The sequence below is a fragment of the Syngnathoides biaculeatus genome, chromosome 11 (assembly GCF_019802595.1).
Source record: "Syngnathoides biaculeatus isolate LvHL_M chromosome 11, ASM1980259v1, whole genome shotgun sequence".
Lineage (NCBI taxonomy): Eukaryota > Metazoa > Chordata > Actinopteri > Syngnathiformes > Syngnathidae > Syngnathoides > Syngnathoides biaculeatus.
Window position 1 is genome coordinate 26,426,008 of NC_084650.1, and position 13,464 is coordinate 26,439,471.

A 13,464-nucleotide genomic window follows, 5' to 3' on the forward strand; every position below is an offset into this window, starting at 1 on the left:
ACGATATGGGCCGCGCGATATTGCGTGATCTCGCTTGTCATTAAACAACACAACCTGTTAATATCCATTTGTGAGTTGTCTGGCAAAACCCAGCAGTAAATTTCTATGTAGATCAATAAATTATTCGTATGTCTACTGTCTACACAAATTTTCATCGGGAACGGTCATTCTTTCGTGTTTTTTTTTTTTGCTATTGCATAACCGATGCGTAACCTACGCGGTTTGCGGCTTACGTTGAGGCCTGCTTTGATTTCAATGCTCATGTATGCAACGGCCGACAGAGTACTGTTATTGGACGGTGTAAGTCACTGTTCCTAATAAACGCCATGGTTCATGTCTACATGTGCACTTGGCACCAGGACAACCTATAGACTGCAGTTCCATGATCGACTTTGTAGTGGGATCATCAGACTTGTTGTTCCATGTCTTGGACCCTCAGGTGAAGAGAGGGGTCGAGCTGCAAACTGATCACCACCTAGTGGTGTGTTGGCACTGATAGTGGCGCAAGACACCGGTCTGACTTGGCATTCTGTAAGGGTCTGCTGCCAACTTCTGTCAGGGTCCTATTACAGAAAATGTAATTTCTACCATATCCCAGGGGACGCGGGGAACATTATCCAAGTGGACTGCATTCCGCGTTTCCATTGTTCAGGCAGCAAACCTGAGCTGTGGCAATCACAATGACAATACACTGCTGTGACTGGCTGGCAACCAGTTCAGGGTGTACCCCGCCTCCTGCCCGTTGACAGCTGGGATAGGCTCCAGCACGCCCCGTGACCCTTGTGAGGATAAGCGGTGAAGAAAATGGATGGCTGGATGGACAATACATTGTTTAAATTTGCTTATTCATTTATTCCCTTCCCCCGCTTATGCTCACGAGGGTCACGGGGCGTGCTGGAGCCTATCCCAGCTGTCAACGGGCAGGAGGCGGGGTACACCCTGAACCTGGTTGCCAGCTTTATCTGGCGAGAGGCGGGTACACCCTGAACTGGTCGCCGGTAAAATCGCATGGTACACATAAACAAACAAGCATTAACAAATTAAACAAGCACTAAAGCCTAGGGGCAATTTAAAAATTTAGATTAACCTACCTTTCATGTTTTAGGGATGTGGGAGGAAACCAAGAGTACCTGCTCACTCAAAACTCATGCAGGCACAGGTAGACCTCGCACACTCCATACAACTGAGACCAGATTTGAACCCGGGCCCTCAGAACTTTGAGGCAGCGGCGCTAACCATTCCTGCTGCCAGAATATGGTTATTAAAATAAATAATTACACATTGTATTTGTTCTGTGAGGAGAATGAATGTTGAGTTAAAGAGACAGCAATGCATCTCAAATAGTGATTAAGTGAGCGCATGGTGCTATCTTCTGGTCACAGGCGGTAATTATGTAATCCATTCCCTCTGCATGGACTCAGTCCCTCCCAATACATCATTTCACATCTCTATAATATTCTCATTTTATCCACTATAACCTGTGTTTATAGGTTCAGAGGTTGACTGTAACCACACATTTAAAATAATAAAAAAGCCAAACAATGGATGGGAACACGTCTCTTGCATAAAATTTGTTCTACAATGTTACTTGAAAAGAATGCCAAGTGCTTCATGACATGAAATGTATGTTGTTTTATTTACACGTGCAAGTGGGAGTTACAATCTCCCTTGTGCAATTACATGAAGTAACTGGTCAACATTTTCAGATACGTCACGGACCAGATGGTTTAGACAATTAAAAAAAAAAAAAGCACTGAAATGCTTTGTAGCTTAACAATTATTTTGTGAGTCTACAGAAAAAAAATCCACACAATTGAACTATGAAATCGTGAGAGAATTAATGTACCTTGTGATCTTTGTTTGGGTAAGCAGTAAACAAAGCCAAATAATTAGAAAAGAAAAACACTGCTGCAGTCTTAGGCTCTGAGCTCGACCACAAATCAAAACAGAACTTTAAATGTGAGGCCGTGCTTGACAACTTCAACCTCATGGAATGATGCAAACACTGCATCACTTACTAAAATAATGTCATTGTACAGAAGGTAAAGTACATGACAAATATGGCAATTAGCTCTTAACGGATATTGAACATTTTATTCCCAACATTTGTGGACCTATTACTTGGAAGAAATGTAGTGGATTACAAGATTGCAGTCCACTGAAGTAGTAACAGTACAGTCGTTTAATATTATTGGGAGGGGGAAGGGATTGATAGTACACAGGGGTGGGTGGTCTGTCATGGGGACGAAGGAAGGCAGGGAAGCACATGACTGTGTGGGACAGAGATATCATCACTATGTGTCTGGTCAGAAGCTTGAAGGTGTTAAGACATTCATGTCCCGGGGTTTGAGTTTGTGTGGCCGTGGGGGCACCTGCTTGGGGTCCATGCCTGAAATTTCAATCTTGGGGGGCATGAATGTGGCAGCGTCCCCCACTGTGAGGCTGTCTTGGCCACCAGTGCCCGCAATGGTGGAGGACTTCTGTAGGCCAAAGTAGGACTGAAGTGAAAAGCCTGAAAGGCACAAAGGTAAAACAGGGTTCTGATTCTGAAAATTCTTAATGATCAGAACAACAACCTGGCTAAAGCGGGGAAAAAAATAGATGACATTCATGAGAAAAACACTGAAACTAGAATGAGTTGAGTCTCATTTTAGGCACATCTTGGGCATCACTCGAAAAAGATTTTTGCACTTTTGAAACATTTGATATAGACCCTAAACCAAGCTTAAATAAATAAATAAAATCAGGCGTTGAACAATTTTGGCCGTCGTTGCATGCTGTGCTTCGAGAATCTCAACACTCGTGATCACACACAAAGATTCTACTGCACTGCCAATCTTCAACTCTCAGTGATCACAAAACCAAACAAGACGACACAGTTCCAGCTACACGCTGATTTTTCCCGAGTTCTGCCAAAGGTTACCGGGCTTGTGGGCCTTGTAAAATGGTAATGTTGAAAATAAAAATGACTTGCTTCAACATTCTCGGAGTCATGACTGGAGAAAAGTCGCTGTTCCCCACACACAAGGAGTTTTGGCCAAAAATACTGAAACATCATGATTTAAGATCGTCACCTACGTCACAAAAGTGGAAAAAAAAATAAAAGCATGATGGGGGAAAAATAAGAAATTTTAACCCTTTAAAACATTTTTAAAAAAGTTTTTAAAGCATTCAGACTTGGGGATGACAAAAATCCTGCTTCACCATGTTTGGTTTGGTCTCTGTACACCACTATTTCACCCGAGTCTGTAGATCTCAGAACCCGACTGGGTTAATATTTGCATTTCTTTCATGTCTTCACGAACTATGGAGGAGGAGGTTACTTTCGGCTTGTCCCTTTCGGGGTCGCCACAGTGTTTCATCTCAGATGAACGCACATATGTTTTGGCACAATTTTTACGCCGGATGCCCTTCCTGACGCAACCCTTCTCAGGGAGTGGAGGCCCGAGTGGGATACGAACCCACAACCCCTGGTTTACCAAACCAGTGCTCTAACCACTGAGCTACGGGGCCTCCTTCACGAACTATACACTTTCAAAATAATCAGAATATCAAGGGAAACTAATCATTTTCACATATCCATTGAAAAACAAACATATGATGATAAAGTGAGGCCCACAATTTAAACTATTTCAAGTATTGATTTAAGTATTTGCATCCACAAGAGTCCCTCACCTGTGTTGGGTTCAGAGCCGGGGTGAGTGGGGGACTTCTGGACCACAGAACGAGTTCCAAAGAAGCTCCACCGGTCCTCTCCTCCCTGGTTTCCTCCCATCTCTTCTGTGTGGTTAGGACTACTGGACTCTATCTGTTTGAGAAAGGGCACAGGATTCCGCTGGAACCAGCTCCTGGAATCCCACCAAAGGGAGCGCAAGTTGTGAACATGCTAGATGTCAGGTGACTAATCATTGACGCAGAGCACACGTTTTAGACACAAAGCATGTGGGCCATCACTGTATGCAATGCCAACAACATGTGCCGCCTACCTGCGACTGACAGCAGGTGAGGCGAGGGGACTGACGCAGGGGGTGACAGATGGTGTGACGGAGGGGGTGACTGAGGGAGTGACACAGGGGGTGCCACTTGGGGTGGATTGTGCTGATGTTGTAAGCCTGTCGTCCTTGAAGTCCCCGATTGACATTCTCAGCTTCTGAAAGACAAAACGCCATTAAAAAAAAAGGAAACAAATCCCCATGAGAATCAGAAAATTACTTAAATTATCAAGTAGAATTTTCTTTTTTTTTTTTTTTTTTAAATCATGGACCAACAACTGAAAAATCCTCAAGGACAAGCAATGGAAAAAGGTCATTAAATTTCCCAGAACATGTAGACCAAGCTGATAATGACCAAAAGGATTCAAAACTCTTCAGGTGGGTCCAATCCTCTGTTCTTTGAAGTCGGAAACATTGACAACTATGGTGCCTTTGAAAATCAAAACAAGTAGCAACTTTGGCAGCCTACAGACGTTGCCTATCATAGTGGGGATAGAACCCTGCAAAATTACGTTAGAAACCAGCAGACAAAATTAGAAAAAAAAAAAAAAAAAAACCTCGCAAAGAAATTATCCAGAAAAAAAACACCGAAAAAAAGTTTACCCCTAATGAATCAATGTCTGTCTGGCAGGAATTACACTCACTAACCAACTAAAAACATCCCAAGAGAACAATAAAAGGACGAGCTAACGCCTTGAAGACTTACCGCAGATTTGAAAAGTTCACTTTCACACTCCACACCAACCATCACATCTGACTGCCCCTCCTGCATTGACCATCTACAAACCGTACACAAGACGTATCTTCATACAACAAAAGATCATCAAAGGGCTCAGATCTTGTGACCACATCCTGCCTCAAACTCACACACACACACACACAGGTCACTCAAACACTGTGAAATACCATCCCAGTCCCCAATAAATCTGCAATCTCGGGTCTGAGGGCTGCTGCCCTGACATCTGTGTCACAAATTCCTTTGAACCCTTCAAGATGGACCAGTTAAAAAATGTCACATGTCTGCCGCTGGACCACTGCAGTTTACCCATGACACAGTCAACATGGGACTGCCATTCATCCTAGAACACCTCGACGGTGAGGGATCTACGAGAGGATCCTGTTTGGGGACTTCAGCTCAGCTTTCAACAGCATCCTCCCTGAATTGTTCTCCTGCAAGGTTCTCCAACTCAGCATCTCGTCTGCCATACGCCAATGGATTTGCAGCTTCCTCACAGGAATGTGAGGCAGGAGGACACCACCTCATCTACACACACTACCAGAAATGGGAGAGCCCCAAGGATGTGTCCTCGTTCTCCCCTCTGTCCCAGATTATTACACTTCTAGTCACTTTAAACTAAATTATTAAAGTCTCTGAGCCTTTTGCACAATGGGCACTATACCGGAATCTCATTGTGTGCAAAATTGTCCTCCACCCCCGCGCCCCCTAAAAAGGATCAGCAATTACCACATTACTGATAGCTTTTAATAGCACATTTTCTATATTGTTGATAGAGCGGGTCACAACCTGAGACAAATTCCTCGTGTGTTTAAACAACTGCCAAATTAAGATGACTTTCAATCCATAACACCATTACACCATTAAATTCAGGTTCTTGCTTCACTCGTGTACATTGATGTAAATCAAATGCTACTCATTTTAAATAATTTCACATTCTGAATATTTCAGTGATAAAGGAATGGCAAGGGAATTATTTTAAATACATTTCTATATTGTAGTAAGTGGTTGGCACCACAATCAAAACCAAAAAAAAAAAAAACGTCATTTCATTACGGCACGACAAAAGTAGCATAATCACATAAAAAGATGGAGTGGTCTCAGCGTTGTCATTTTGACAGTTACAACATAAAAGACAACGGTATTCATGCTAGCCGTAGCGGGCGCAAGCAGCGAGCTAATAGGTACAAAGCAAACTAATTGTGATCCCTGTAGATGTACTTGCCAATATTTTCCAAACTGCCTGACTAACATCACATCAGCATCTCTGAGGCTAACTGCTGAATGATCCAAAAATTGCCATATCGGGACAAATATGTGGTTAAGACCCTGTGTAGCCGCCATGCTAACGTCGGTTAGTTAGCACCGGAGCCGACTGTCCGGCCTGCTCCCGACGCCCGAGACAACAAATTGTAGCATTTCAAAATGTGGTTTGCATCTACCTTTTTATTATTATGTCCCTTTGACGCTCCCTGACGTTGGCGTTCTTTATTTTTTCCATAGTTAAAAAGCGCAACGACACAAATGCAACGGGCCTCTGACAGCTGGTGTCGCGATGTGAGGTCTTAAAGGGATTGTGCCACTCATATCGACGGTCGCATAGCAACTTGCCTGGGACAAGAGTTACGTAACGTGTTTACCAAAAACGCAACTGTTTATTTTTCTTTTTTCTTTTTTTTTTTGTCCTTTTGTCGCTTTCATTTCCAGTGATTTTTTTTAATAGGCTCGTTGTACATACATATTAATGAATGATCATTTCATTTCAATGAATGATAATTTAAGTGATGGTGTGTCCATTAGGCATCATGGTGCACATGAACTCTCTAGTTGTTGTAGTTCAATGCCAGAGTTTGAAGTTTTCATGGCATTCACACGACTTCAACATATACAAGTACAAGTTACGCTATCCATGGCAACTGTCTCAAAGGATCTGTTCTCAACAAATCACACAGCGGAAGAGCTGCTCCTACCAGCAGGGACCACTTCCAAGCGAAGGCATACGTGTCAACCAATGCTGACTTTAGGTTGTTCAAACGATTCGTTGCTCAACAACAGATAAAGCTTTATCGCTCTTCAAAGCACACATTGATTTGAGAACTTGTAGCTGGCGAGTCCAATTCCAACCCTCTCGATAAACTTTCCCTGTCTTTGCGAGAACGCTTGCTCAAGGAGTTGAGTGTTTTAATCAGTTGTGGTAGTAACAGGCCTTCTGCTGTGGGGTTTGTCCAGAACACTTACTAGACAGCGTAAACTGTACTATGCGTTGGAGGACCACTGTGATCATATTACCATTGATGGACATTAGCTCCTTTCAGTATTTCGTTCTAAAACTCACAGGTTGTGTGCCATCGGGCAGACGGCGGAAGCGTGTCTCCTCAGCAGAAAGGCCCCTGTGGGGGGTGTAGCCAGTGTCAGTCAGCCCTGCCTGGTGCTCAAAACTTTGGAGGTTCTCTTGGGTCTGCTCTGTGAGAAGGGGGATGGGGGATGACATCTTAATTGCCTGTAGGTGCACATTCATAAACTTTGACACATGCACTGAACTACCACAACATTGTGAACACTTATACAATGTAATGTCCTCTACGGGTACTATACTGTACGAGCTGGGCAATCTGGTAGATGTGCAGTCTACTTTGGCAAAACAGCCCAAGGCACGACATTTTAACACAAGATGTCAGCACAGAGCCACCAAAAATGAGAAAATTAATCCCTTGTTATCATGGGGGTTACGTTCCAGAAAACCCATGCAATTGATGGCTCCTGCGACACAGTGACTAATTATTTAGTTTATATATTCTAGGTGAATCGGTAATTAGCAAGCAACACCATGAGGCATTGTGCCTCTTGGTATTAGAGGTAGCACAAAGCACTCATGGTGTTTGCTGCTACATCCCAGAAGTCGTTGCAGAGCTCTTTTTAACCACAGAAAATCAAGCGAAACTTTGCTCTTTACTTACATTTTTACCATATTTTCTCAACCAGTTCCATATTGTTCTGTTTTATTATGAGTGGGGTTTTTTTTTATTAACTGCACTGTATCTCAAATTGTCACTGTGGTTTGTGTGGCATCTCAGTTATGTTCACTCAATGGATCACTAAGGAACTTGGTATCTTACCAACTGTATGAGTTGCAATTGCTCAGTAAGTTATGTTATTCATCCATTCATTTTCTACACTGCTTATCCTCACTAGGGTCGGGAGCATGCTGGAGCCTATCATACCTATCTTCGGGCGAAAGGCAGGGTACACCCTGAACTGGTTGCCAGCCAATCGCAGGGCACATAGAAACAATCATTCAACCATTCATACTCAAATTCATACTACCTATGGGCCATTTAGAGTCTTCAATTAACCTATGTTACAACATTGGACATAAATGCCATATCAGGCTTTTATTTTTGGCGGCCCTGAATGAAGCCATACCTTTGCCCCCTGGTTGATTACATGGAGGGCACCACTACAAATGAAGCACTTTTCATATGCTGCAAATCCCATGTACAAAATGTACAAAATAGCAGATCATCAGGCTCATTTAGTTGCCAGATCCAAAATCGCGATCACAACTACAAATTCGATTAGTTGTGCAGCCTAAGCTCAGTGGTTGTATTTTCTGAGGTATTTGTCATTACAATCAGGGTTCCCTTTAATGTATGTAACCATAACAATTAAATATGTACAATGGAGGTTAAACAGTGAGTCCAAGAAAAAAAAAAAAACATCACTTACTAATAGTGAGAGAGCTCATGAAAGAGCTGACTTTGGCTTTCACGTGGACCGGGGAATTGGCTGGCTCCAATCTCTCTGCAGTCATCATCATGCCACTCTTCTCACTTTCCTAGTTGCAGTTACATAAGCGAATCAAATGTGCACCAGCACACACAAAACCTTTGAGATGAGTTAGCAGTAGTTTCAAAGTAATGTGGTGCCTTGAGATACGACGCCCATGACCGTGCTTGGAACTCAGACCACTCATATCTATAATAATTTTTTTCCATAGTAATGCATGCAAATGCCATTCATCCTCCCTCAAAATCCCATCCATCCATTTCCTTAGCCGCTTATTCTCACAAGGATCACGGGTGTGCTGGAGCCAGCCTAGCTGTCAACGGGCAGGAAGCAGGGTACACCCTGAACAGGTTGCCAGCCAATCACAGGGCACATGGAGACAAACAGCCGCACACACAATCACACCTAGAGGCAATTTAAAGTGGCCAATTAATGTTGCATGTTTTTGGGATGTGGGAGGAGACCAGTGTGCCCGGAGAACATGCAAACTCCACACAGGAATGAACCCAGGATCTCAGAACTGTGAGGCCAACGCTTTCCCACCTGTTCCACCGTGCCGCCCTGAAACAGCATGTATGTGTAAAAATTTTATCTATGTTGTAAGCACTTTATCCCCACTGTGTGAAAGATTGATTAATAAGTTCAGTATGGAGAACTTATCCTTATTTATGTGTGGCCCAGGAGACAGCAAATTACCGTCATTTCCGGCCTATAAGACGCGACTTTTTTCACACGCTTTGAACCCTGCGGTTTATGCGGCTAATTTGTGCATTTTTTCTAACGGTTGCAAGGGGGCACTCGAGTGGAAAAGGTGAGCGTGAGACCGGTGGAATACATGTGCCGAGGAAGTGACTTTTGCCAGTCCGGCCCTGCTAGTGTTTGCGCGGCGGTGCTAGTGTTAAACTCTTTGTGTACCGTCATTCTTTGTAAATATCTTGTGTTTCTATGTGGGGACATGCAGTGTATGTATGTACCAAATGGTATTTCTTTTACAAATGTACTGGGTGAGGCTTATAACCAGGTGCGCTCTGTAGGCCGGGATTACGTTATGTGCATTAACTTCCACGGTTCAAGCTAGTTGGTATCTGTACCAAACTTTCAAACTGTTATACAGTATGTACTAGATGATTATGTTGAAATATTTTCTGCATTTTTTTGGTGAAAAAAATCCTCTTATAGTAACGTCAACAATTGTTGAACAAACTATTATCCTTGACATCTGAGTTCAAAACTAGTTTAACATCAATTTTGTGTGTGTACTGTATTCAATAAGATGAGAAGGTGATGATAATTTTACATGGTTTCAGAATCATAACAGCTCTCAGTGGGAATTTGTAACTACAACGTGAACTGTGACAAAAATTCATTTGAAGCCCCGGCTCTAAATGCATATTTTGGTACTGAGTGAAGTGAATAAATATGGTGAGCAAAAATGTGGGTGGAGTGTGAGTTGGAAGTGAATTACTGCAAGTGCTTGTTAGCGTCTTAATTTTTCATACTGATTTGATTTAAGTGAAGCTCTTGAGTGCCCATGAATTTTGTTGTATGTCAAGAATCTTGAAGCAACTTTTAAAGAATTGGTCATGATCTGCCTAATTACTGCTTGTCGTGTTCTTTGCCAGCACCCAGCGCTCATATGTAAAATTTTTGATTGCAAGGCAAAGTAAAAAAAGCCTCTGAACTACAGCTTGTGTCTTGAAAATCTCGTAAAAAATGGCCAACGTCTATATCAAGGCACCACTAATACATCCACAGCAAACATCTCTTATCCTGGAAAGTACAGACACAACTGTCGAGCACCTCTGCAGTCTTCCTAAATCTGTGCTTTGGGAGGACGGGGTCTGTCCATAAGCTGTTTACTGCAAAGTCCGCAGGTGGGGAATGCATTGGGACATCCATTTGCTCGTCGTAGCTCATATTGTGCCGGGTGAGTCCAATGGGAGATGACAGCGCACCAAAGAGTATGGACGACGGTCCAGACTCGAGAGCTGATGTATACACAGTTGAATAAAACAGTGCGACACACATGAGTTTGCATTGGATAATATCTCTGGACACGGTTCCAACATTTCATAAGGCACATCATGGAGAACTAATAGATAAGCATTTGTTTGTCAAGTTCAAAATCTGTCCATGGGTTAGAGACCGTGTACACTGTGGACAGGTCGCCAGCCACTGGACCCCAATATAACTAATATTGGAGTAAGAAAAACGTACATATAGATACATATATCCATTCATCCATATAATATATACTGTATATTAAAATATATACCCTGTGAATATCAGGGGCCAAGAAAATGAGATCCGGCATACTACATATTCATCCATATATCCATTTTCTGACCCCCTTATCCTTAACAAGGGCCGTGGGAGCGTGACATATGCTCATAACTAGTCGAACGTGCGTCCTCTGCTCACATCAGTAAATACAGTACATATTGTCTCACATGTTGTCTAATAATTCATTCTTGCAGTTGTGCACAGTAAATCCCAAATTAATAAATAAATTACCTGGCACGTCTCCCTGTCTTGAGGCCATTCTGACACCGGGTCAGTGGAGTTCACTACCGCTCTCTCTTCTAAGTCCACTTTTCTTTCAGTCCAAATTTGTGTCCACTTCAATGATCTGCCCACGGTCACACAGACACAGTTGGGATGAATACTACAACACTTTTCAATGACTTTAAAGAACAGGTCGTTGAAGAAACACTCCAAACACACGCTTGTCTTTACTCCAGACTGTATGGTGTCCGGTTTCTGACCAGCCACAAATAGAGCCAGAGCGAGAGAGACAGAGAGAAAGAGGGGTGGGGTGGGGGGGGGGGGTTGAGAGAGAGAAAGAGAGAGAGAGAGATACATATACCTGTATATACATAGGGAGAGAGAGGGAGAGTCTGGTGATAGTTGACGTCATTCACAATTCCACATCTAAATGAAATTCTAGAGTGCACCGCATGATCCACCAGATGGCACATGGCACAGAAGGAAAAAACACAAACTAAAAGCTGACTCACAGGGAATTCTGTTATTATTTATTCATCCATTTCCTTAGCCGCTTATCCTCACGAGGGTCGCGGGAGTGCTGGAGCCAATCCCAGCTGTCATTGGGGAGGAGCCAGCCAATCACAGGGCACATGGAGACTCACAACAATCGCACTCATAATCACACCTCAGGGCAATTTAGAGTCTCCAATGAATGCATGCTTTTGGGATGTAGGAGGAATCTGAAGTGAGCGGAGAAATCGCACATAGGCACGGGGACAACATCCAAATTCCACTGAGGTGGGGCCTGGAATTGAACCCCGGTCCTCAGAACTGTGAGGCTAATGCTCTACAGCCGCATCACCGTGCCATTATTATTATTATTATTATTATTATTATTATAAGAAGTAGAAGTAGTATATATTTTTAAAGATTATTTCTTGTTTGTTTACAAATGTAATTTCAGCAAATCTCTTGTAAATCCACTACATCTTCTAAATTGCTATATATGTATGTGTAAATTATGTCAATAATTATTTATTGTAGATGTCAATTAAAGATTTTCTGCCCCAAAATGTTAAATCAATACACAATATTTTTTTTTGCCAGAAAACAAGTAGAGAACAAGTAGAAAGAAAGTAATAAGAATTTAAATTAAAAAAATATACATATAATAATAATAATAATCTGTATAAAATACTGTATGTGATGATGTAATTTTTTTCCAGGATACACAGTATTTTGTAACCCATTAGGTGAGGTGCTAGTCATAAATGAGATATTTCATCCAATATATATTGGACAATATGTCCATTTAAGATTGTCTGGATTTCAAAACAGACATGTGACATGTCAACTGACAAAGTGAGTGGAAGAAAAGAGAGGTCAAGGCTGAACGTAATATGAATGCGATATCCCAAGCGCTATAATTAACACAAACATTCAATGAGAATAGTTTGTGTGACACTTGTCGCAGTTTGGACCGCTCACCTTCGTCTTGTAATTTCCATTCAACAAAGCGCCGTGTTCAATATAATGCATCCACTCACCCCAAACTGCCAGTAATGGCCAACCTCTTGCAATATAATCTCACTCCTTCATGTCACTTTAGACCGAGCCAGAGAACAAACAGTACAGTATATTTGTTCGTCCATGACTTTCGACCATGGGCCAAAGGAAACGAGGGTACAGAGTTCACCTTGACGCAGGGTCACTGAATGCAACAGTGAAAAGGTCAATGACAAACTATGATAGAGTACGCGAGTTTTCTTTTGCCGAGATGATCAAGGGGGAAACCGCGCCCCCAAGGCATTTGATTGGTCCCTGTAACGCACTCTTCTTCTCTTTGGCTGCTTCTGCCCATTTGGCGCCGAGTGCACTACACGCGACACAATCGGTCACCGAGGGAAATGCATCCCCGACGGATGCTCAACACCTGCCGACACTGTGAAACAAGGGGAATGGGGACAAGTTGTAGGTGGTGATCGCGCCATTAGGGCACACAGTCATTATTCACAGCAACATACACCGCAAGCAGCCAGAAAGTGGGAACACCAATGGGCTGAAACATTCACGATATGAAAGACAACAAAGAGTGCATTATAAGGTTTTGGGCTGAGTTAGTGATTCTAGCCCATTATCCAGCAATTTTTGTTCTTTAAGTAATTGCAGTAGCAGCAGTGTACCTTTCATGACAGAAACACATCAAAGTGCATTTTGGGGTTTTCACTGATTATAATCATTCTAAACGCAATGATGTCATGAAAGGTGCTATTCTACTGCTGCTGCTACTATTACTACGAATAATAATCACAATAAAATTTGCCAGAATATATATATATATATATATATATGTTTTCTCTACTGTTACTCTAGCTACTATTACCATAAAATAAGCCATATATATAGATTTTTTTTTCTGGCGAATTTTATTATTGGTATAAGTATTCGTATACCCTTCGTATA

General features: G+C 42.3%; 1 protein-coding gene across 3 annotated transcripts; it reads right to left on the reverse strand.

Moving 5' to 3' along the window:
• Positions 1–1,617: 1,617 nt before the first annotated feature.
• kiaa1191 (KIAA1191 ortholog) lies at positions 1,618–12,793 on the reverse strand. Of its 3 annotated transcripts, none has more exons than XM_061834618.1 (8): positions 12,549–12,793; positions 11,029–11,143; positions 10,315–10,502; positions 8,455–8,563; positions 7,064–7,191; positions 3,987–4,147; positions 3,676–3,848; positions 1,618–2,512 (listed from the first exon to the last, which is right to left on the reverse strand). In XM_061834618.1, the coding sequence occupies exons 2-8, from the start codon at positions 11,054–11,056 to the stop codon at positions 2,307–2,309; spliced, it is 993 nt and encodes a 330-aa protein (XP_061690602.1). In that variant the 5' UTR covers positions 11,057–11,143; positions 12,549–12,793; the 3' UTR covers positions 1,618–2,306. The 3 variants fall into 3 exon arrangements, with proteins under 3 accessions (XP_061690602.1, XP_061690600.1, XP_061690601.1); XM_061834616.1 differs by having other exon boundaries at positions 3,987–4,150; positions 12,549–12,792; XM_061834617.1 differs by lacking the exon at positions 12,549–12,793 and adding an exon at positions 12,490–12,504 and having other exon boundaries at positions 3,987–4,150.
• Positions 12,794–13,464: the final 671 nt, after the last annotated feature.

What these genes read in the sequence shown, in the direction of transcription:
- kiaa1191 (XM_061834616.1), bottom strand. Translation starts at nt 11,056, where the DNA reads ATGGCCTCAAGACAGGGAGACGTGCCAG. An exon ending in AAGACAGGGAGACGTGCCAG is followed by an intron (nt 10,503 to 11,028) that starts GTAATTTATTTA and finishes TGTATACATCAG; the next exon opens with CTCTCGAGTCTGGACCGTCG. An exon ending in CGGCTCTGAACCCAACACAG is followed by an intron (nt 2,513 to 3,675) that starts GTGAGGGACTCT and finishes TGTGCCTTTCAG; the next exon opens with GCTTTTCACTTCAGTCCTAC.